This window comes from Mustela nigripes, chromosome 5, assembly GCF_022355385.1.
Source record: "Mustela nigripes isolate SB6536 chromosome 5, MUSNIG.SB6536, whole genome shotgun sequence".
Lineage (NCBI taxonomy): Eukaryota > Metazoa > Chordata > Mammalia > Carnivora > Mustelidae > Mustela > Mustela nigripes.
In genome coordinates this window covers 50,032,049-50,056,332 of record NC_081561.1, presented here as the reverse complement: position 1 = coordinate 50,056,332, position 24,284 = coordinate 50,032,049, and the positions used below count along the sequence as shown (strand labels likewise).

The 24,284-nt window shown below is 35.9% G+C and overlaps 1 protein-coding gene across 1 annotated transcript in view; it reads left to right on the top strand.

Annotated features, from left to right (window-relative positions):
• MLIP (muscular LMNA interacting protein) overlaps nucleotides 1–24,284 on the top strand; it is a 171,901-nt gene that overhangs the window by 53,458 nt on the left and 94,159 nt on the right. Inside the window, exon 5 of the mRNA XM_059399037.1 lies at nucleotides 10,358–10,429. Coding sequence (XP_059255020.1) covers nucleotides 10,358–10,429 — 72 coding nt within the window. The remainder of the gene's footprint in view (nucleotides 1–10,357; nucleotides 10,430–24,284) is intronic.

The following is a 24,284-nucleotide window of genomic DNA, read 5'->3' as shown; positions in this document are numbered from 1 at the left end:
GAAGATGGGCAAAATGGGTGAAAAGGAGTGGAAGATACAGCTTTCCAGTTATGGAATGATTAAATCATGAGAATAGAGGATACAGATTAGGGAATATAGTCAATAATATTGTACTAGTGTTTTTTGGTAACAGATGGTAGCTACACTTGCAGTAGGCATAGCATAACAGAGGTGTTGAAGCACCATGTTATACACCTGAAACTAAGGTTAGCACGGTGGGTCAACTATATTCAAATGAAAACACTTAAAAAATAAAAACCCTGTACTCTGGGTTTTTATCTTAATGTGAGAAGGGGAGTATTTGAAGGTGTGATCCATAGAGTTCATTTTTCCTGGTCGAAGAGCATGTCTGCTCTAGAGCATACCAGCTTCCTAGCTATTCTCAAATAATTAGGATGTAGATGCTATAGAACCAGAGATTGGTTATTGTTGTATAAATAAAATAAAATCATGAAAGTGCCTGCATTAGGAGGGGGCTGTGATTTTAAGTTCATTGCATTGAAATAACACAGTTTAAGAGCTTCTGAATTCCATGGAGATTGTGTTCAACTCTGCTACTGTTTGAATGACGAAGTTAAGATGGAAAAGATAAACAACACACAGGATCTTGTTAAGTTAAACTGTATTACAACATCATTAACAAGCATGCAGAAAACACCTGCTGTATGCCCCCCACTATACCAGCTTTTCTGGGGGATGTATGTTTATGCATATGTATTTTTTAAGGAAAGTAAGCAGCAGTCCTTTGTCTATAAAAAAATAATTTTTTTTTCAGCAGGAGGAAATACATATATACATAATATGGAGGAGCTATATAGGATTATTAAATCTACAATAAAACTAGAGAACAAGTTTAAGGCAATATTAACAATAAAATACAGATGATATATAGTTATTCACTGAATTCAATATAATAGAAGTATTATTATGGGGGTTGGCTAGTGAGGGAAGTTATAATAAATGTCAGGCCTGTTGGAAATGTTTAGGATTTAGCTTAATGAAGAGGAAAGGAGCTAGCATTTCAAAAACAGTAAATAACCTGACCAAATTTACAGAAGATAAAACCAGTAGAGTATATATGGAGACATAAAAAGATTGGCCGTATCATCAACTAGTGATAACTGTAATAATAGTTATTTTAACAGATATCACACCCTTTCTGTGAGGTAAGAACTATCCTAAACAAAATATACAAAGTAGTTAAAAATTAATTAAAAGAGACTACATCAGTTACTTTTTATGACCATATAAACTTGGTAATATTTTCTCCATATTATTTACCAAAATGCAAAAGCAATGACTACATATTAGTTATCATTTTAGCCTATTTAGTAATTCTCATGAAGGAAACCATCATAATGGAATAGTCAGAATTATCAATTTCTATAATGTTTGGGTCATTTAAAAATGTATTTTTAGAGATTATTCAGTCCTTGTATTTTAAACTTTCAAAGCAAATGGGACAGAGAAAATCTAGCATTTTCTATAATTCTAAATTTAAAAATCATATCTGAGGTAAAATGACCTGGTAATTATCTTTTCAATACATATGTGTGATTATGGAATTCATTTGTGGTATATTAAAAACAACCTGGTGATGTCAACATTACTGTCTCCTGAATTTATTAACAATTATTTCTTAAACCATAATGCCATATGCTTAAATTATTCATTATCTTTATGAAAAGTGATTTTACTCCAGAGGCTTCTTTGAAGTGTTTCTGTTTATGGTTCACTCCGCTTTGTTCACATTTTGTCCTATTTTTGGAGAGTTCGAAGAGGGTGAGCTCAGAGAACTTTTGATCAAGTCAAGGTCTTTTTTGTCCTAAAATCAAGTTTGTTGAAGATCTGTTCTCCCCAGCTCACTTACTGCTCCAATATTGAAGAATTTTCAGCATTTGCTTTATTATTGGTTTTATTTTTTTCAATTTCCAAGTTAAAAAAATGCAGCTGGTAGAAGTGCATGATAAATCTGATGGACATAAAAACATGAAGAGTAATTATAACATATCCCTTTGCCCGCTTTTTGAATAAAAAATGTTTTTTATAACAGGAAAAATTTATGATAACTTCTACAGAAATAGTTGCTCTCTGAGACATGCTGTTCTTAGTTATATTTATTTCTTCCTTGCTTCTTGCTATTATCTCTCCAGGTAAAAATCAGCCTACTTTTTTTTTTTTCATTGCAAACTATTATTTGTAGAAGTTGTTACAAGCATAAAAATGTATTAAAATGGACACTGAAATAGATAAATCTTATCCCAGTTTCCTTTGATGTTTGACTAGGTTATGTTTGAATTGCTAAGATTATTTCATAGATTGATAAGAGGAAATAGACAAAAGCTTTGGGATATCAAAGAATTCATATGTGTCTATGGATTGTTTCTTGTCTTGCTCCTTCCACTGTGGTGCTAATCCAAGCACAAGGCTCTCTTTGAAGTCAAAGAGCTTCAGATTTAGATCAGCTTCACTCAGTGCCAGATCCCAAAAGAAAAGAGGTCCTAGAATACAAATGGCCATCAAATTAAAACCTGAATGCTTCAGGGGTATTAGTTCAAAGTGTGGGCCCTACTGTCCTTTGATATTGAAATAAAATGGAACAGCTAGAGTATACTGAACTAAATTTAGATATGAAGCATATTTGATATTTCTTTTTCATAGATAGAATCTTAAGATTCTGAATCTGTTTGCATTAGTATAACTGGTATACTTTAATTTCACATAATGGTTTTAAAATATTATTTCACATTATAAACATGGCCCTAGTTAGGATGAGCATCTGCCTGAAGGTTGCTCAGCTTACTCTTTGATTGACATTTATATTGTTGAGATGTTTCTGTCCCTTGGGAAAGCCTGGATATCATAAAGCTAATTCCTGGAGTTGTATTTGAGTTTCCAACATATTTGGTCTTCATTTATAAAATAGTTTAAAATGTTCTTCTAGTGAATTATCATGGTATTCCATATAGGGATTTGAGGACATTACTTCAAAACTGCAAACATTTTGCTACTTACTGAAGGTGGCTTGAAGTTTTTTTCTAACTCTGAGGGCTCCAGTGGTATGCTTGCCCTGGCCTGGAATAGTTTGGGAATCAATTGAGAGCATTTTAATATTTCATGACCTTTTATAGTTGGTGTTTTATTTATAAACTCTCATTCCTTGAAGGCATCAACGCATTTCCAAATATGTCACACCAAAAACTTGGGGACCAACAGTCTCTCTCTGATTTTCTCCATTTCTGCTGACCGCTTATAATTAGGGAAATGAGTAATAATGGAATGTACCTCCATGAGCTAAAATAGTCGATGTGGTTCAAGAAAATCATTCATTCATTCAATAGACATTCACTGAGTGCTTATTATATGCAAGGCATGTTTCAAAGCCGTGAGGAGGTTGTAACAAAATAAAATTGCAAAATGCTTGCTCATAGAAAGTTTACATTCTTGGGTGGAACAAAAGAAACCACCAATTACCTTCACCACCTCCCCATTGCTGCAAGTAAATTTTCTTGTGCCTTAGAAGGTCATACATCGTATGGAGAAAAGTATAGTGGGGTAAGGCATAGTGTCACAAATTAATATTGGGTGGTCAGGATAGGTTTCTTTAGGAAGGTGACATTCACAGACCTGATGCACCTTAAGAGAGTATAGTTGGAAAAAATACCTGATGTCAGATAGTGCTTGGCAAAGATAGGCGAGCCAGCGTGGCAAGAGTGGAGTTAGTCTGAGGAATTTGAAGTTGTCAGAGACTGTAACTGCAAGCTGGGGCCTGTGAGGTCTTGTAGGCCATGTCTTAGTCTTTGCTTTTTAATTTAAGAAGCTGGTAGATAGTTTCAAATAGATAATTGGCACAATCATGTCTATCTGGCTGCTATGTTAAGAATAGACTAAGAGGGTGAGAGCGGAATTAAGGAAACCTTAAGAGTCTTGTTGGAACAATCCAGGCAAGTGATGATGATGGCTCTGGTGAGGTTCTAGTGGTGAAGGTGAAGGTCATAAATCTATACATATTTTGTAGGTAGGGTTAACAAACATTCACAATCATATGTGAGATGATAAAATCATTGCATATAGATATATGTATCCTATTGTTCTCTTTTTTTCTTTTTGTCCCATTGTTTTGTACTCTACATCCTCCACAGAATTTTTGGTGCCGTTGTGGAAATCCTAGATTTTCTAAGATTCTCCCACTCCTGCTATCTGTTGCTTACATCTATGTACTAACCAATTCAGGGTCTCATTCCCTTTGTTTTTCTCCAGCTAACTTTTCTGAAATGAGCTTAGTAGTGATTCACACACAAGGGTCAATGTTTGACAAAACCACCTTGTTTTACCCCTTGAGGAATATTTTCATTGTGATTCAAGGAGGGGCTTTTGCAGTTTACTTCAAAAGAGGGATTTAAAAAAAAAATAGGGATTTAAGGTCATGAGTTCAAATCGTAGAAGTTCACATCACAGATGTGAACTTTGGAAGTTTCACATCCAAAACTAATATTAGAAAAATTAGAAATGCCTTTAGGGCATACTTGGAAAGAGAAAGAGGATCTCCAATCAGTCAAGTGTGTCTAAGACATAAACAGTAGTGAGGAACTAAAATTTTGGTTTTCCATGCCCTATAAATCTTACTGTAATTTTCAATAAAATACTTTGGTTTAAATCAACAAATATTTGCCAAATATCTATTCTTTACTAAGTTAGTATAAGATACTGGAAATATTAGAAAATATCTTCTCCAAAAGACCTATCAGGCTAATAGGGATGTCAAAATATTGTAATACAATAATGTTTAGAGTACTAGAAACATACAAAAGATCAATCAACCATGGAGAGGGATCCTATGAAGAGAGTTGTGCAGGGAAATTTCCCCCCTTCTCTTCCCCACTGCTTCTGTTCTCAGGATCATTATAGAGATGATATTCTGCCAATAATTCAGATGTAAGGAAGGTATCAGGGCAATTTCCTTCTGTGAGTTGAATTAGGGCTTGAGTTGAGCTTTTGCCTCAGGGAGATTCTGACTCAGGCACTACAGGCATGGTCACTGATGAGCAGAAAGTGTACATTTGGAGCAGTGCTCTCATTGCTACTCAAGGGTGCACCAGAAAGGAGAAGTTGGCCATAGTGGTAGGGAGGCTCTTTGCCAGGGTTCCTTCTTGTTGTTCATGTCATCTGAGATTCTGCCCTTCACCAATACTTAAGGTGTAACCATGAGTTCAAATTTCTAATTCTCAAGGCAACTAATATAGTTCGCTTTGAGATCTCATGGGCTTTTATTACTGAAGACGGTGGTAAAATTTAAGGCATTAGAAATATTGAATAGGATAGTGGTGAGAGTATTTCCTAAAGGGGAAAGATGTGTGGCTCTCCCTACCTTCATACCCAGGATTTATGTTACAGTTATCTAGGATAAATAGTATTTATAAATAGGGTTAGATCTGATAAACTAATGTAATAAAATAGCATTTCCTTTTCTAAACCTAAAATTTTACCCTCCACCTGTCATGTAGTGGATATTTAGGAAATATTTATTGGGGGTGCCAGGGTGACTCAGTCACTGAAGCATCTGACTTATTTTTTTTTAAGATTTTATTTATATATTTGACTGAAAGAAAGAGATCGCAAGTAGGCAGAGAGGCAGGCAGAGAGAGAGGGGAAAGTAGGATCCCCGCTGAGCCGAGAGCCCGATTCAAGGCTTGACTGCAGGACCCTGAGATCATGACCTAAGCCAATGGTAAAGGCTTAACCCACTGAGCCACCCAGGTACCCCAAGCATCTGGCTCTTGATTTTGGCTTGTGTCATGATCTTAGGCTCATGAGATTGAATTTCATACTGAGCGTGAAGCCTGCTTAAAATTTTCCATCTCCCTCTCCTTCTGTCCCTACCTCCACATGGGCTTTCTCTTTCTTAAAAAAAGAAAAGAAAGAAAAAATATTTTTTGAATGTTGAGCAAAAGCATAGAGTACAAATTGGAGAGATACATAATATCATTGAATTTTTTGCTGGATTCAGGGTAGGCTGGTCAGTTCTACCTTCTATGATCAGCTGATGGTGATTCCAGCCTATAACACTAAAACCTACTATTTAAATTATACTTACATTGACTAGAGTGATTTGTAATTTTAAACCAAGCAAAGGAAACCAATGAATTTAACACCTCAGAAACTTGGAATGCTAAAGAAGAAATATGTTTCAAATTAGAATATTGTTAAAAGAAACCTATAATATAGTGAACCCAAAAAGTATCTCTAAGGTCAACAAGAATGATTTTCACACTGAAAAGAAAGACTACATATGTCTTAAACACACATAAAGGAACTAGAAGGAAACATCTATATGTTCTAAATTCATATCTCCTGGTCTAGATAAATTGTGCCTCAAACAGATGAAATTTGTACTTCTATTGTAAATGATAGGAAATAGAGGAGATTTGCTGGAAAAGAAGCGAGCCATATGTTTTATTTTTCACAAAAAAAGGGAAGGTAAATTCTGAAGATGATTATCTATATTCTTGTGATTGTTATCAAAATCAGTTATAACTAGAAGACAGACATTCTCTTTAAGCAAGTAATGTTTATTGAATGGCTTTCCAAGTTCCAGCTTTTGTGATGTTTTTCATGATATCATGAATAAGGAAAGGTATGTGAGGTGTAAGGGCATATTTCTGTGAACTCACATTTGTTCTGAGCGCCCATTCTAACACATCCTTGAGGTCACTTTCTATTCCAACACACTATTTGAATTTTCTGCGAATTATTTATCTCTCCATGACTTTTCTTTTGATTTCTTATTTCTTTGCTTTTAGTTTGTCTCTGTTTATTAGGGTATAAGCTCTAGAGAGTAAGGCTTTGGATGTTTTGTTTACTGCTGAATTTCTAATGCTTAGAACAATGTAGGTCACAAAGTAGGTGTTCCATAATATTTTGTTGAATGAATCAATTAGTTGAACTTTCATAAATAAATAGAGTTACAGGAAGATTGATATCCACCAGGTTGGTAGGACCCAGGAGGTAAGAGTTCTCCATCCTTGGTCTATGACTTGAATGATGATAAAAAAGACTTGCCTAACAAGATGGTTCATGAAATAATATAAAAATTATTGTCTTCATAGTTTGTAATAAGAAACCAAAACTAATCAGATGAAGCTGGATAGAGATAATGCGTGAAGTACAGTTTGGCATCTAGAGAAAAAAAGCATAACTCCATGATGGAATTTAATTTCAGTGTATGTAAAAGAAAAAAAGATGAAAGCATTAGGGAATTAGCATACTCGGTGTGATCCAACAATAGGAAATGACTCCAACTTCCCTCTCTTGTATATTCTAAACTGACCGCAAAAGCCAAGGAGACCATTCCAGTTAGTATCATCTTCATTGTATTAATTGATTTTATTGTCAATATCTTCAAGGTGATGATTATATTCTACTTTGTGTTAAAAATACATCTAGTTTAACACACACCTTTTTTTTTTTTTTTAAAGATTTTATTTATTTATTTGACAGACAGAGATCACAAGTAGGCAGAGAGGCAGGCAGAGAGAGGAGGAAGCAGGCTCCCTGCCAAGCAGAGAGCCCCATGCGGGACTCGATCCCAGGACCCTGAGATCATGACCTGAGCCGAAGGCAGTGGCTTAACCCACTGAGCCACCCAGGTGCCCTAACACACACCTTTTAAAAAAAGATTTTATTATGTATTTATTTAGGGAGTGAGTGCGTGAGTGAGGAAAAGGGGAGAGGGAGAGAGGGTCCCAAGCAGGCTCCATGCTTAGTGTGGAGCCTGACATGGCCCGATTTCATGACCCTGAGATCATGACCCAAACCAAAATCAAGAGCTGGACGCTTAATTAACTGAGCCAAGCACCCCAACACACCACTTTTCAACATTTGTAAAGGAATATTGACAGAAGAAGGTGATGAGGATAGTGAAATTCTTCAACTGAGGATCAGTAAGGAGAGGTGAGGTAGAAACAGCTGTACAACAATTGTGCTGACTTGAGCTCTTCACATGTGTCCTCATTCCAAGATGGGTAGAAAGGACCAATGGAGTAAGTTATCAGAAAGCATATCTTGGCTCAGTATAAGGGAGATTTTTTTTTTGTTTTTTTAAAGCCACTTCTTACAATTAAGCCTGAGCATGCTGACTTGGGAGGTAGGTAAGAGTTCATGTGGTAGCTGAACAGAGGATCAATCAGAGAGATTCATGTCTTGGATGAGAGGGTTGAACCAGATGGCCTTAATATCACATCTAATTCTAAGACTGTATGGCATTATGTGTGCAGTAACAGTATATCTATCTGTATAGGTTTGTCCAAGTATATACTCCAGGGCAGTTGGGGATAGGAGAACTGAAAATGTAAGTGACTGTATGTCCTGAAATGAGAGGCAAAGGTCTATCATAGATAAGTGCATAGCTGTTGACTGGCATGTCTGCATCCAAATCCCAGTTATGACTTACTACTACTTAGTGGCCTTGGATAAGTTACTTAACATCTGTATACTTTAGTTTCTATATATAAACTGAATGTGATTAGAATCTATCCAATAGGGGTGCCTGGGTGGCTCAGAGGGCTAAGCCCCTGCCTGCAGCTCTGGTCATGATCCCAGAGTCCTGGGATGGAGCCCTGCATCAGGCTCTCTGCTCAGCAGGGAGCCTGCTTTCTCCAATCTCTGCTTGGCTCTCTGCCTACTTGTGGTCTCTGTCTGTCAAATAAATAAATAAATATAAAATCTTTAGAATCTATCCAATAATTTGGTTGTGACAATTAAATGAGATAATGTACATAAAGCTTCTAGAATGGTACCTGGCTCATAGTGAGTGTTAGCTATTATTATTATTATTAAAACTATTATTATAATTAAGTATCTATGAAACCATCATGGAATAGTAATGATATATTCTATTATATATTCTTTGTCTGCCTAGGTATTCTTTGAGAGAAAATATTATCTCATAGAGAAAGCATGGATATTGGTTCCAAGCAGGCCTGGGTTCCAAACCTGTTTCTATTCTTTATGGGCTGTGTATCTTAGACAAGTCACTTGACCGTACTGTGCCTCCCTTCCCTAATGGTTCCTTAACCATAGGGCTTCTGTAAAATTAAATGAGGCAGTGTATATAACTTGCCTGGTCCTAAGTGCCAGCTATTACTCTCCACAAAGAGATTTTTCTCTTTCGTTTTCAGTCCTTATCCAGAATATGTCATATGGGGACTATAGCAGTGCTGGCTCAATATAAAGACAAGGGCTTGAAGGCATCCGAGACTTTTCCCCCAGGCCTGACATTTTTATTTTTCTCTACCTCACCTCCTTTGTAAGGAAAATGAATGTATTACTTCCCCTTCCTCATATCATTTTAATGGAAGATTATATCAATTATATCCATAAAACTCAAGGCTTTATTTTATTTGACTATTATGTCTTCTATGATCCTGTGGTCTGCCCAGGGGACTAAGATGGCTTGGAGTCCTCTGCCAACTGCTAGCTGGCTCTGGACCCCTGGGGAAGCTGTCTGAGACAGAGGCTTTTGAAGCGATAAGAGCCTTGACCTTGGTTAAGCAGCATGGGACCCAGAGAAATATCAAAACCGGGCTTTTGATTATGCATAGTATCCTGATTTATACAGCTTCCTCATGCTCCACCCTCTCTTTCAAATACTGCATGAAACTGATCTATATTACTCTGCGTTTTATTTAAAACTCAGGATGTTTCGTCATTGGATTCATCAATATCATTTCATTAGAAAGAGCAGGAGATGATGAAGTTTAAAATAGTGGATTGAAGATCAAAAGTTTGGCCTTTGAATCTTTTCATTATGGAGTTAAATTGCTGATATTGCTTCTATTCAAAATATGCTACTTATTAAACATTACAGCTAAATTTTATGTATTCTGACCCTTGTTTTTACAAAAGATGCAAGAGAATATATCAAGAGTTCAATTAGATTTGTTGGCATAACATTTGTAAATTATGGCACTATAAAAAAGAACCCCTTTTCCTTTGAGAATTAAGCAAAACAAAAAAAACCCACCCACATTTATAGGCTAGTAGTACTCCTATGGGGGGACACACTGCTTATGAGAAATTTATAAGTAACTTTGTAGAAATGGATGTTTTTAAGTTCTGAAACTGCATAGCACATAATTGCCTATAATCCCTAGGCTGATATTTTACTGTGATATTCCTTTGTTTCTCATTCTAATAAAATATTAACATGGTAAGCTAATTTTTTCTGTTAAAAACAAGTTGCAATAACTGTTTTCTTCATTTGATAACGTGTCATTTAACTTGGCAGACCTAGTCTAAAATTATGTTCTATTCTTCCCCCTTTTCATCTCCGCTCTTGCTTTCTGGTTACTCATTCTAGCAATACAAGACCAAGTCAAGCTACAAGGCTTTTGCAGCAATCCCTACAAACACATTGCTTTTGGAACAGAAGGTCAGTGTTGGCTCAAAAGCAGAGGGAATTTTATGTTTCTAGTATCGTTCTGTTATGTGTTCTAAAATGGTTGTTTTGAAGTTCTGCTTTCACTAAAACGTTGCTCTTAGGGTCTCATGATGAAAGCATCTCGGTGAATAGAATTTGAGACATCATCGATTTATCATCAGAGGCTCAATATGGGCTTAGAATTGTCCAGTCCACTGTAAAGCAGGCCTAGGAAACTTGATTTGGATTTGGAGAGATCCCCGTCCTCTGGAATTTAAGAGCTTCCCCCTCTTTTCACATTGATCAAAAAGGGGTTACATGAGGGCAACTGGCCAGACAATACTTGGTGACTAGTATTGGTTTCTACAGGGTAGAAACATGTTAGCTGAGTATCCAACTTAGCTCCTTAGATCCCAGCATGGGCTAAACCTCTTTGGCCGTTCTCACCAGCCACTGATGCTATGTCCATGAATGGAAGGGAGGACCGAAATCACTTCCAGTGACCCAGCTGCTTTCACATGCCTCTAGGGCATTTTTGCTTTGCTATTAAGAGTCATTAATTATAAAATTACAGGATTCTGCTTCAGTAGGTATATTAAATTAAAGCCTCTTGTTTAATAAGCACATTACATATGTTCAAATGAAGGCCAAATGCAGGATTATATCAGAATCGAAGTGAAATCAATTCCCAAGTCGAAGAAATTATTCAGTGCATGTTATTTTTATATTTATTTAGGCAATCTATCTCAGTGTATTAAGCCTATTTTTTTTTCTGTGTAATTAGAGTGTTTCAAATGTTGTTGTTATCATTTGTCAAAATGTTAGTTGGCCAACCAGGTGTATCTTGAACATTGGTTTATGAATTTACTTTCTTGTTTTAGTATGATCTGGGTAAGGAAATCTTTGCATGATCTCTTATCTAAACCGTAGGAATCATTAGTGGGAGATACTCAGTAGCCTGCAGATGGGTTTTGGTGGGCAGCCTCTCTTTTATTCTAATCTCTGGTAACTAACTCTGATTTATCTATGTGTGGACCAGAGTCCATGTTTTGTATTTGTGAACACTTCCAGCTGGGGAGCTGAGGAGTCGCCGGACTGCAGAGAGCTCTGCCACTTCTCTTCTGAATTTCTACCTTTTATAGCCCACAAAAAGATGAGATGGGCCTAATCACTGATTTCAGGAGGCTCAGGAGGATTCAGGAAGTGACCATTTTACCAGTGGTCCCTTATCCTATTATCTGGGGCTTTTATGTTGAGTCATAGTGCAGTGTTTTCTCACGGCAAACTCTTGGCCCATTTCAGATGGATTTTTGTGAAATATGGGCACAGTGTCTGACCCTACAGAAGTGGGAGAAACTCTCCTCCTCAGCAGCCAGGAGAAGTAAATAGGAGCCTGGTGGTTTTTCCCTCCATCATACTTGTCTCACCTAACCTAGTACATTGTCATGTACCTGTGGGCTACCACTCTATTAGTTTTCTATTTAGAAAAATTAGAGTTAATTCTCCTTCAACAATGTTTGAAAGGAAAGGCTGGATGTCATTATTGGTTCCAGAATCTCTGTCTACTAGCTCTCTTCTCTTCCGAGTAAATGGATTTTAGAGATTATCATCTATTAGTTAGTCATTCAAAATGAAGAATCATTAATTTCCAGTTCATCATAAAACTATTTCATAAATGTATATGGTAATATCACTGTGTATTGAACTTAATGTGAGTCCATATAGGAGGGTTTTTTGTTTTGTTTTGTTTTTGTTTTAAATTTTGAATAAGACAGACTCTATGGGAAAATTATTTTCTTTAGTACAACAAAATATAAATATCATGACGTCAAACTTACAATAGTTTTTTCTAGGGAGGACTGACTACTGTATAAACACTAGGACTGACTATTGTATAAGCACTATTCTCTTGGCTAAGGGAAATTGGTTTTGGGCCACAAATATATGAATTGTTTGAAGATCACAAGATATGACATATGTTTGTTTTTTCTTTAGAGCCTTTGTATAATCTATTTTTTGGGGGGGCTGACTTTTCTATATTGTGTGTTGCTCCATGAGAAACTTTAATTTGTAAGGATTTTTAAATAACAAAGGTCTAATCTTGAGATTTTATCAGCATTTATTTCTATATTCACTAAAACTAAAATTAAATATTTCCACGTTCCTTTCATGGTGGTAGTTTTAAAAAAATCTGGTAATTTAGGTATTTTTATCCATCTGTTTATATAATAGAACTCAACCTATGCCATTAAAATCAAAGGGACTTATTTCTGAATTGAGTGGGAAAATTAAGACTCTAATTGTCAGAAATTCTGTTTTGGGAAGAATTAACACTTTGGAATATTTTCTGAGACCCTTTAATATCACACAGAACATCACAATTAAAAAGAATGGGGATGCTGCAGTGCCATTATAATATTTGGTTAGGGTCTCTGCTGTGGATTGCCTTAAAAATAGAACTAACGAATTTAATTTAGACAGTTTAACAATTATCCCCTCCCAAACACATTAAACTCACGGTTGATGTTTTATACCACATTTTATTTTATAGTATATGGTATAATGAGGAACTGGAATCACTTTAAGAAATAATACTATTTTTAAAAGCAAGATTTTCTCCAAATTGAAGTACAGGCATCCCTTTCAATCACATATTAAGCTATCATTGAATCACTGGATTGGTTTCAGCTTTAATCACCCCTAGATGAAACCCATCATTTTCAAAAGAGTACATTTTGTTGGCAGGAGACATGAGGTTTCTGGTAGTTCTGTTCTGTAATTTATTGTCTGCATCAAAACTTAAATTTATAGCTTATTCTGTATTCTGTAATTTTTTCCCCCCATGAACATTTAGGAGGAAAGCATTTTTAGCTTAAGCCTTAACTAAGGCTTTATAGGAAGAGATAAATGCGAGGCGTATTTTAATGTGTTAGTTTCAGAGTCTTTGGCTTCATCTCCTACCAATAATCATCTTCTCCAAGATTGAGATGAGGATGAAATGCAAGTGATTATAAAGCAGGAACAAAGTAATCAGATCAGCTTGTGTTTGTGACTGCCCACAAACTTTATTATGACATGTTCAACAATATTGTAGAGGAAATAATTGTGAAATGGACATTACCTTTTAGGTTTGTTTTGTATGCTTCTGTTCTTTTCAGAGAATGTTAAAGATCTTACTCTCTCTTACTGACTAATTTTTCTTCTTATCATATGAGTCTGATAGCAATAGGTACAAAGTGAAAATTAAACTGAAAGACTCATAGTAACATGCTGAATAAATGGCTTTTTATTTTTATTATGAAATTATATTAAGGAAAGGAAACATAGAGAAAGGAATATTTCCATGATATAAAACAGTATGCATCCTTATTGTTTCACAAGTGATTCATATTTTTCCATGAAAGCATATTTTTTAAAGCAGTTTTAGTTCTCCATTCTTTTCTTCACAAGTATTTCTCAGGATAAAATCAAGGCTAGAGTTAGGTTCCATTTTCTAACAAATGGCATTGTTATCTGCCATTTTCAAGACATTTTTAATTTATAAGCTATGTGAGTTTGAAAGAAGGATAATAGAGTAGCTCAATTCTATAAATAGCACATTTAAATTATAGGGTTAATTATTTAAGTAAAAGTTAGTATAAAAATTATTTTATTTTCTCCCAGTGGAGGGAAGTTAAAGAATAGCCGTTCTGAAGACAATTGTAAAAATCGTGCTATAGAAATGGAAAGGTGAAGATTCAAGATGTCTTGTCGAGTTTTAAATCAATTTATTCTAAATTGTCAGCTTAAAATTTTAAAGCATGAGTTGGTAAACTTTAATCTGATTAAACATATGTCTTTGGGTGAGATATTTTAAGATCTCTGCATGTCTCAAAAATCTAACAAAATCTGGTTGCTAGCTTAGCATATGGCCTATACTAGAGAGGCATCTCTTAATTGATTAGTACAAGGAAATGTGTTCCCATTTCTCTAGCAATGGAAAAATGCCCAGGACCCAAATCTATTCCAGTTGGTTCTCCTTAGGCAGTTGTATACCATGCACGTGTCTCTTTTAAAGCCCTTACCAAGCCATATGTAATTATACATGTTGGTAGCTTTTTTTCCCCCTACTATGAACTATTTGAGGGAATATAGTAGTTTTTTGTTAGGCGTTCATTGAATGAATTACTTTGGTTTGCAGATGAGTAGGTCACTAAAATGTCCAATTTTATTTCATAGGATTTTAAGACCAATTTTTGCTCATAAAATTATAAAAATTAAGGACCCTAATGTATGATAATTTGGGCAATGATAATTAAGAATCTTTCTTTAAGGTAGAATAAACTTCATCAATTCTATTTAACATGTAAAAGCTATGAAAGACCTTCTACTACGAGGGTAGTAAATTGATTTTAGACCTGGTACCTTTTAACAACTCGAAAATACAATCACAATGGCTGCCATATTGAACATTCTGGTGAATCAGACACTGAGCTAAATGTTTTGCTATACTCACAATTCTGTGAAGATTTTGATGTTCAAAGATGCCAAGTAAATCCCCCAAAGTAGCAGAGCTATTATGTTGCTGAATTGGACCTTATATGATTATCTCCCAGAATTTTCCTGTTTACCATGCAAGTGACATCAACTAGCTGAAGTGAAATACTGAGCAAGAAATGATGATTTTGGATTTCTATCTATAATACTTTTTTTCATTACGTGCTAAAATATATTAAAATCCTCATCAAATTAGAGCAACAGAAGTTTTTGTTTTTGTTTTTTAGTGAAAAACAATGAAAGAGAATGGGAAATGATTTAGCCCCCTGAGACTTGAAAGTTTACCAACCAGCTCTGACTCCTTGGGTTGCTGAGATGAGTCACATTACAATGAAAGAGGTTTGAACCGGAAACAAGGCGCACCTTTCTGATGTCCTTGATTAAATGAAGGAAAAATATGAATTCTCCTGTTATTGAACCTTAATGAATGGTTTTGAAATAGGCTGTAATGGTCTGCACAAATTCCCTTCCTTCTGTGTGGTAGGAAGAGATGCTCAACCCTTCAGTGTTTTTGGGATTATAAACACTGTGTAGATTTCCTCAATTGTTAAATATTTTAAACCCATCATTGGGACGCCTGGGTGGCTCAGTTGGTTAAGCAGCTGCCTTCGGCTCAGGTCATGATCCCAGCGTCCTGGGATCGAGCCTGCTTCTCCCTCTGCCTCTGCCTGCCATTCTGTCTGCCTGTGCTTGCTCTCTCCCCCTCTCTCTCTCTGATAAATAAATAAAATTAAAAAAAAAATAAAAAAAAAATAAACCCATCATGAAAATAATGTAAGGATAAATACATCTGTATCTTTAAAGAAGCTGTACCTTTAAGTATCTGGAAGCCCTTTTGGCTTTCAGTGTACATTTCCCCCTTTTCTTCAGATCTGAATGCTATTCAGACCCGAATCTTCAACTATATAATCAAAGTGAGATTTATTTTGCTGAAGATATCTCTAATCCTACAAATGCTTTTGTGTTAATGACTGAAAATCAAACAAGGCTTTTGTAGTCTTCAGAGGATTTATTCTACCAGATACATAGCTGGTCAGATTAACAAAGTATAGGAGCACTTGGGTTTAGCATGGGAGGGGGGTTAATTTGATCATGACTGAAACAGAGTAACTGGCCCATAACATTTTTTTTTTTTAAGGGAACCAACTCTTTTTTTTTTTAATTTAATTAATTTATTTGATAGACAGAGATCACAAGTAGGCAGAGAGGCAGGCAGAGAGGAAGGGAAGCAGGCTCCCTGCTGAGCAGAAAGCCCGATGCGGGGCTAGATCCCAGGACCCTGAGATCATGACCTGAGCCGAAGGCAGAGGCTTAACCCACTGAGCCACCCAGGCGCCCGCCCATAACATTTTTGAAGCCCAATCTAATTAGATAGTCTAGGCATCACAAAAAGTTTACAAGCCCTTTTAGGTTAGTCTTCCTTTGAAAGTAGTTTGCTTTCTGGCTCTGTTTAAAGTGCAATTGATTCATGCTGTCATTAGATTTTTAGAAGTTAATCCTATTTCCAGAAAGCAGGTTAGACTGATGTAATATATCTGACTTAAAAGTGCCTGCAGTTCCATCAAGGTTCTCTTTTCAGGTGAGAAGCACCTGTTACAGTTTACTGGCGTAAACTGTATTCCCATAAGAACTTTGATTTACAGTGCTTGTTCAGAGTCCTTGCCTCTTAATTATAATGTAGTGCTGATCTCAGAAACTATTTTCTACTAGAAATCGGATTTACTATGTCTCTTCTTAAAAACTGGACCCCACAGTCAGCTGTTCTGAGCAAAAGAAAACTACTTTTTTTATTTTTTAAAAGATTTTATTTATTTACTTATTTTTGAGAGAGAAAGAGAGTGGCAGAGTGGCAGGCAGAGGCAGAGACAGAAGCAGGCTCCCCACTGAGCAAGGAGGCCAAAGCAGGACTTGATCCCAGGTCCCTGGGATCATGACCTTAACCGACTGAGCCACCCAGGCGTCGCAAGATAACTACTTTTAATGAAAATATTCCTCATAACTTATATTAGTTAAGAATCTTTAAAAAATAAGATTCAAAGCATTCACCATTTATGTCTCACTTGGCTAGAAAATTGATGTCCAATTTGGTAGAAAATATATGTTTCTAATAAAACTCTTTTATTGGAGAATATTTTGAGACAACTTCATTCAAAATTAATAAATCTAAAAGAACATCAATACATTGCTGCTGGCTAAGGTTTCTAAAAGCAATCTATGGTTAAAGTTCTTTTAATGGAGATTTAATAAATTTTCATTTATATATATTTTTGTACCACAGGGGGGAAAAAAAACTCTTTAAGGCTGGCAGAAAGAATGAATCAAGATGATACATTTGACAAATAACTCCTCATTAATTAAAAAAATCTATTCTAATACTTTTCCAAGCTGTTGAAACTCAAAATAACCTTTTCTCCAAATTTTAATGCACTCTGAGAATTACCCTATTTCAAAGTTTCAGCATTATTCACCTAATTCCAGTTATCTTCCTTAATTTTCCAAGGGTTCTGAGTAGATAGTGTTTTCATTCATTGAGTAAATTCAATATTTTAAATGGCCTCCTGAAAGTTGTGTTTGCCTAGAGTAAGTTCCTACAGAGTAACCAAGATATTAGCTGAAAAAACACCACCTCATTACATTAGCATCAATCATATGCTCAGCTCTTTGATGGTAAACAAATTTAATTGAAGTGTAGGAAAAAAAATAAAGTATTTGTTATTTAAAATATTCAAAGGGTTTAAACTACTTCTCTAGAACATTTTACAGAGGAGGATTAAAATCATATTATTTGTATGATTCACTTATTCATTTAACTCCATTTAGTTGTTACTTTACCCTTTCGATTCATCCTAAGAATCTTTATCGATCACTGGCTCTATCCTGGGGCTATAAAGATAAATAGCATATTTTTCCGACTGTGATAGGGACAAATGGTCCAGTTGGGTAGAGATACTGTTGAAAAGTAATTATGATATCATATGTTTAAAGCATGTACAAAGTGATATGGTGCCCAAGGAAGGAATGACAGACTTTTCCTAGTATGAGGACCAAAAATAATTCATGAAGGAATTTGATTAACATCTTTAGGGCGAAACGGAATTCTTGAAGTGAGCTGAGAGTGAAGGACCATCCAGGCAGAGTTAATAACATGTAGTTACAAGGTCAAAGAACTCAAGCGGTTCTTCGTGGTTGTAGAGCAGCTTGCAAAGGAAGAGAAAATAGAAGATACTATTGAAAAGGTAAAGAAGGGCTGGATCAAACTGTTCCCCCAAGAAGTTTGTTCTTAGTCCTTCTCATTAATTTCTGACTTTTTTCTTCTCCATTATTATCACTGTAGTTAGAAGTATGGCATCAAGTCTAAAATTAAGTCCCCATATTATGTGTCACCTTGACATAATAGTGAAATTAGAGGGGTCTCAAGTAGCCTAACTTCACATTCCCCTCCTCACTGTCCACCCCCAGAGAAGGTCCCCTAACCCTCCTTATCAAACTGACCATGTACAGTTTCTACTGAATCAAACAAGCCAATCACAACTTTCTACAAACCAGGGGACATGTACGTCACCCTCTTGATACTACAAAGCCTGTCTTCCACCACCCCTGGTTGTTTACTTTGTGCCTGAACACAGCCCTTGTGTGGCCCAGTGTGGTGTGCAGCATTCTCTTCCTCTAGGCTGTGAATATATCTGACTAATAAATTGTTGGTTCCATCTGCCCAGTGGTCGAGGAAAAAGAAGGAAGGCAAAAGAGAAATTTTTCATGGTTAGAAAGAGGCAATCTCACATATATTTTTTAAAAGATTTTATTTATTTATTTTACAGAGAGAGAGAGATCACAAGTAGGCAGAGAGGCAGGCAGAGGGGGAGGGGGAAGCAGGCTCCCTGCTGAGCAGAGAGCCCGATGAGAGGCTTGATCCCAGGACCCTGAGATCATGACTTGAGCCGAAGGCAGTTGCTCAACCCACTGAGACATCCAGGTGTCGCCAATCTCATGCATTTCTATTAGGTTATCATAGATAATGTTTTATATTTTTTAAATTACTGCAGAAGAGTAGATTTTGCAAAAAAAAAATTTCAGACAATATTTTCTTTGTGACTTATTGAAATATTTTCCTTTGTGACTAATTGAAATGAGAAGATGGTAAATTCTTATTTTTAGATGCAACTTTTCTGAATTCTGAGGTGTGTATCTTAGGCCAAAATGACAACCAGCATCTGCCCATGGTTCCTGTTGGTGAAGATTAACAGTTCTGGATCTGTTTCTGTTACTGGGTCTGTTAGAAGGGGAAAAATTGATCCCGTTGAGTCTTAGATTGCATGGTTTCACAGCTTGTGTTACACTTTCTGGTCAGAACATGCGTATATCAGACTGATAATGAGGAAACGCAGAATCAAAGGTAAATCTAAATAACAGGACAGGAGAGCCTGTAATTTCCAGTTGAATACAGCAACTGGTTCACCCCAAATATGCAGCTGAGCTCATAAAAAAGTCAGGGAAATCCCCAAGGGTCAAATACCAAAAGCAAGTTGAAGTTCAGAATGCTTAGTTATTCGGAAGATACTATGCTCGCTAATCTTAGAGATTGGGATTTACTATCAAACTGGTGAAGGGAGAGAAAGATTTTGGGCTGAGTGAGATGAGGACTGGAATTGCCTCCCTGTCATAAAGCCAGGGTTTCTGAAGGGTTACATTCTCAATTACAAGATGAATAAGATGAATAAGAGGGGTGCCTGGGTGGCTCAGTGGGTGGCTTAGTGGGTTCAAGCCTCTGCCTTTGGCTCAGGTCATGATCCCAGGGTCCTGGGATTGAGCACATCCGCTCTCTGCTCAGCAGGGAGCCTGCTCCCCCACCCTCCGCCCTGCCCCTGCCTGCCTCTCTGCCTACTTGTGATCTCTGTCAAAAAAAAAAAAAAAGGATAAGAAAAAAGAAATTTGCAAAGGGAAATGACAAGCAAACTTTCTTATGTCAGCCTGGGCTCAGGGTAGGAAAAAAGAGAATCTTTAACTGTAAGCCTACCCTGAAGTGGGTTTGAGATTTGAATTTACATGGTCTCTCTGATAAGGAAAGTTTATGCTAATGAATTGAAATGAGTTTGACTCATTATATTTGTAGGAAATGAACAGTAACTGGTATTGGACCAATTCTTTTGTAGATAACTCTGATAAACTAGGCAAAATACAAAAAAATAATTGTCTGAAAGTACTGAACCAAGTGACCAAGAGCAGGTTGAACTTCAGTAGAGTCAATGTTTGTAAAGAGATAAAGGAATTGAGTGATTTTCCAAATTTTCTGAGTTTTTCATCTATGGGAGGCTCTTTGTCTCTTCACCATCGAGCAAATGAAAACTCAGCAAGAAACCAGCAGGCTTACTGGATGAGGAATCAGAGACGAGAACGGAGGGTTACACAGGATCTGGAAAGTGAGGGGAGAATCTGGGAAAAGAGTGAGTCACAGAAAGGAAGCCCTAAATGTTGCATATAAACTCTGTCCAAACCCCTGGATGACCACTGAATTACACATGTGCCTGTTAAGCCCAGCTAACCTCAGCTAAGGATAAAATAACTAAACAGAGATTCCAGCTGCTGCCCACCATCAAAGAGACAGAGTTTGGAGCTGAATTAAGTGCCTGCTAAAACTAAACAACAACAACAAAATAGGATACAAAATTGCTAATTTCTAGACATACAAAGAAGCAGGATAATTTAAACCATCCTCAAAGAGAAAATATAATACCCAGGGAGTGACCCAGAGATGTTCCAGGTGTTGTTCTTGTAACTATCCTCAAGGGTATAAAGGAAAATATGCTGATCATGAGTTATTTAGGACTTCACAAAATTAGAAACTAAACCAGACTCAGATGGAAATTCTTAGGACTTCACAAAATTAGAAACTAAACCAGACTCAGATGGAAATTCTAGAGTTGAAAACTAAAATATTGGAAATTAGAAAATGCACAGTATTTCAAGGAAAAAATGAAGACAGAGATGTGTCAGTGAACTTGAAGATAAATTGCTAGAAATGACCTGATCTGAATAAAAGGGGAACACAAATAGATGAACTGAGTTCCAGTGACATGGGGGATGATATCAAAATGTAATTAGATGGGGCGCCTGGGTGGCTCAGTGGGTTAAGCCGCTGCCTTCGGCTCAGGTCATGATCTCAGGGTCCTGGGATCGAGTCCCGAATCGGGCTCTCTGCTCAGCAGGGAGCCTGCTTTCTCCTCTCTCTCTGCCTGCCTCTCTGCCTACTTGTGTTCTCTCTCTGTCAAATAAATAAATAAATAAAATCTTTAAAAAAAAAAAAAAAAAAAAAATGTAATTAGAGTCACAGAGGGTGAGGAGAGAATGGGGTAGAAAAAATATTTGAATAACTACTAGACAAAATTTTTCCATATTTGGTATAATATGTAATACTTTTTAGAAGCTCAGATAGTCCCCAAAATGTTTAATTCAAAGAAAATCATGACTGAGCATATTACAATCAAACTTCTAAAAATCAAATAGAAGGAGAAAATTTTGGAAGCAGTCAGAGAAAAATAATGCATTACATACCGAGGAACAACAATAAAATAATTGCTAACTTCTCATTAGAAACAGTGGAGGCCAGATGACAATGAACGGAATGACATATTTAAATGCTGAGAGAGAGAGAGGAAAAAACTCTCTCTTATGAGAGCTGTTATTATTTGGCTGGGGAAAACCCCTTCAAGAATGAAGGCAAAATGAAGATGTTTTCAGCTGAAAGAAGACAGAGAATTCGTTGATTACGGATTTGTACAACAAAATATGCTAAAGGAATTTCGTCAAGCTGAAGATAAATAATGGTGAATAGAAACTCAGAACTTCAGGAAGGAAAGCAGAACATGGAAAATAATAAATATGTGGATAACTATAAAATACTATTTTGTAAAAATTCCTTTAACATACATATAACTAAGGCAAAAATTAAAACATGAGGGGCACCTGAGTGGCTCAGTGGGTTAAAGCCTCTGCCTTCGGCTCAGGTCATGATCCCAGGGTCCTGGGATCCAGCCCCACGTGGGGCTCTCTGCTCAGCAGGGAGCCTGCTTCTTCCCCACCCCCCCCTGCCTGCTTCTCTGCCTACTTGTGATCTCTTTTTCTCTCTCTGTCAAATAAATAAAATCTTTAAAAAGAAAAAAATGTAGTTAAAAAAATTAAAACATGATAATATGTTGGTAGCATATTCAAATACATTTATAAGGCAATTAGAACATAAAAACAAGAGTAGGGGTTGAAGAGAGCTATACAATTGCTAGATTATTGAATAGTATGTGAATTGAATCTAGATTTTGTACTGCTTGGTTTAGACCTTGGTATAAAAAGAAAAATTTTCAAGGTTAATTTGTTAAAAAAAATAGTCTATAACATTCATATTCGTTTTAATGTAAGCCATACTCACTGCCACAGTGGACAAACCCTGATATTTCAGTGGCTTAACACAATCATTGTTTATTTCCTTTCCATATCCATGTTTGTAGTGTTTATTTTTTCTCTCCCACATGAGTTCTTAGTAATTCAGTGACTTAGGAAGGTAGTCGGCTTCCATCTTGTGTCTTAGTTATCTGAAGAAGATGGAAGAGAGAATTATGGAAAGTCATATCCACTCTTAGCTGCCTTGCACCAGAGGTTATGTATGGCTTCTACTCACATTTATTTCATAAGAATAAATCACAAGATCATACTTAAATTCTTGAGACCAAAGAAATGTTTATCTGTGTCCAAGAAAATGAAAATCTCTGATGAACATCTAGCATTTTCTTTGCCATGATATCCAAATGAGTGGAGGGCAAATGAGTTAGAAAAAATCAAATTTAATCAATTAAAATATTCAAAAACTGAATAAAAATGAAGTAGGAAAAGTAAAACAAAAATAAAACAAATGTTTTGGAAACATTTAAACATATAAATAATTGTAATAAAAGAAATGTTAACCTCTCCAGCTAAAAGACAGTGGAAATTAGACTGGAGCAAAAAATGAATTCTAGACATCTGCTATTTATAAACCACTGATTTTTAATGTTTGAATGTAGGAAGTTGAAAAAGAAAGAGGCATAAAATGATATACTAGTAAAATGCTCATCAAAGCATTTGGTTATATGAAGCAAAGTACATATTAAGACATAAAGCATTACTGGTGAGACAGAGGGTCACTTTATAATGATAAACATTTAAGTCATGAGGGAGGAATACTTCTAATTATGAATGTAGCTAATAAAATGACTTCAAACTAGGTTAAGCAAAAATTGCTGGTATCACAGGGAGAGATTTACAAACCCACTATTATTCCCTGAGATTTTATGATACCTCTTTCAATTACTGATAGAGCACTTATGCAGGAAATCCAGTAAAACTAGGATAAATTGAATAAAACTATAATTTTGATCAGATAGACACACACTTACATGCAGAAGCCTGCAGACCACAGAAGATAGATATTTTCTTAAGCATAAATGGAATATTTATAAAACCGTGTCTTATGTCATAAATCTCAAACTTCATAAAAAGTCACTTATGAAGAAAAAATTCTCTGGCTATAGCATAACTAAAATAGATAATTTTAAAATTGGAAAAAATCCTCATTTTGAAAAATTAATAGAGAAAACCTCTTTTAAATAGCCCATGAGTCTAAGTAATCTTAACAGAAGTATTTAAAGATGTATTAAAGACGGAATGACAGCGATCATCTTATAATGTAATGACTTGTGAAATGCAACAAAAGGAATACATTCAGAAAGGTTAGGATAAATCCAAAAAAAGGTAGAGGGAAGGAATTAGTTACAGATAGTAACATATATTCCTGAAATGGAATATGAATATGTCAAAGAAGGTCAATGCCAATATGTAGTTCAATTAAGAGATGAGAAATTGATCATTCTCTGGAGAAACTGATTGTTTAAAAAAGTAGGTAGACACAAATAAATATTAGAGATGATAAAGGAGTGGGACCAAGATGGCAGTATGAGACTTCTGAAATTTCCTCTTCCCATAGACACACCAAATGTACAGCTGTATGTTGAACAATTCCCTCTGAGAAAAATCCAGAAACTATGTGAGTGACTCTTACACACTGGATGAATGAGAATATCAAAACAGGTTAAAAAAAAGAAAAGGCTAAGATACCCTGTCCTTATAAACTCCAATGCTGGCACAGCTCCACATGGTTGGGGAAGAATCCCCAACTCCCAGCTTCGTTGTGAGGCACGAAGGATTTAGACCACATATGAAGCAACCCAAATTTTAAGAATTCCACCCAAGGGCGTGACTTACTAGGTTAGAAAAGGGTTCCTTAAATCACAAAGGAAAATGATGAAAA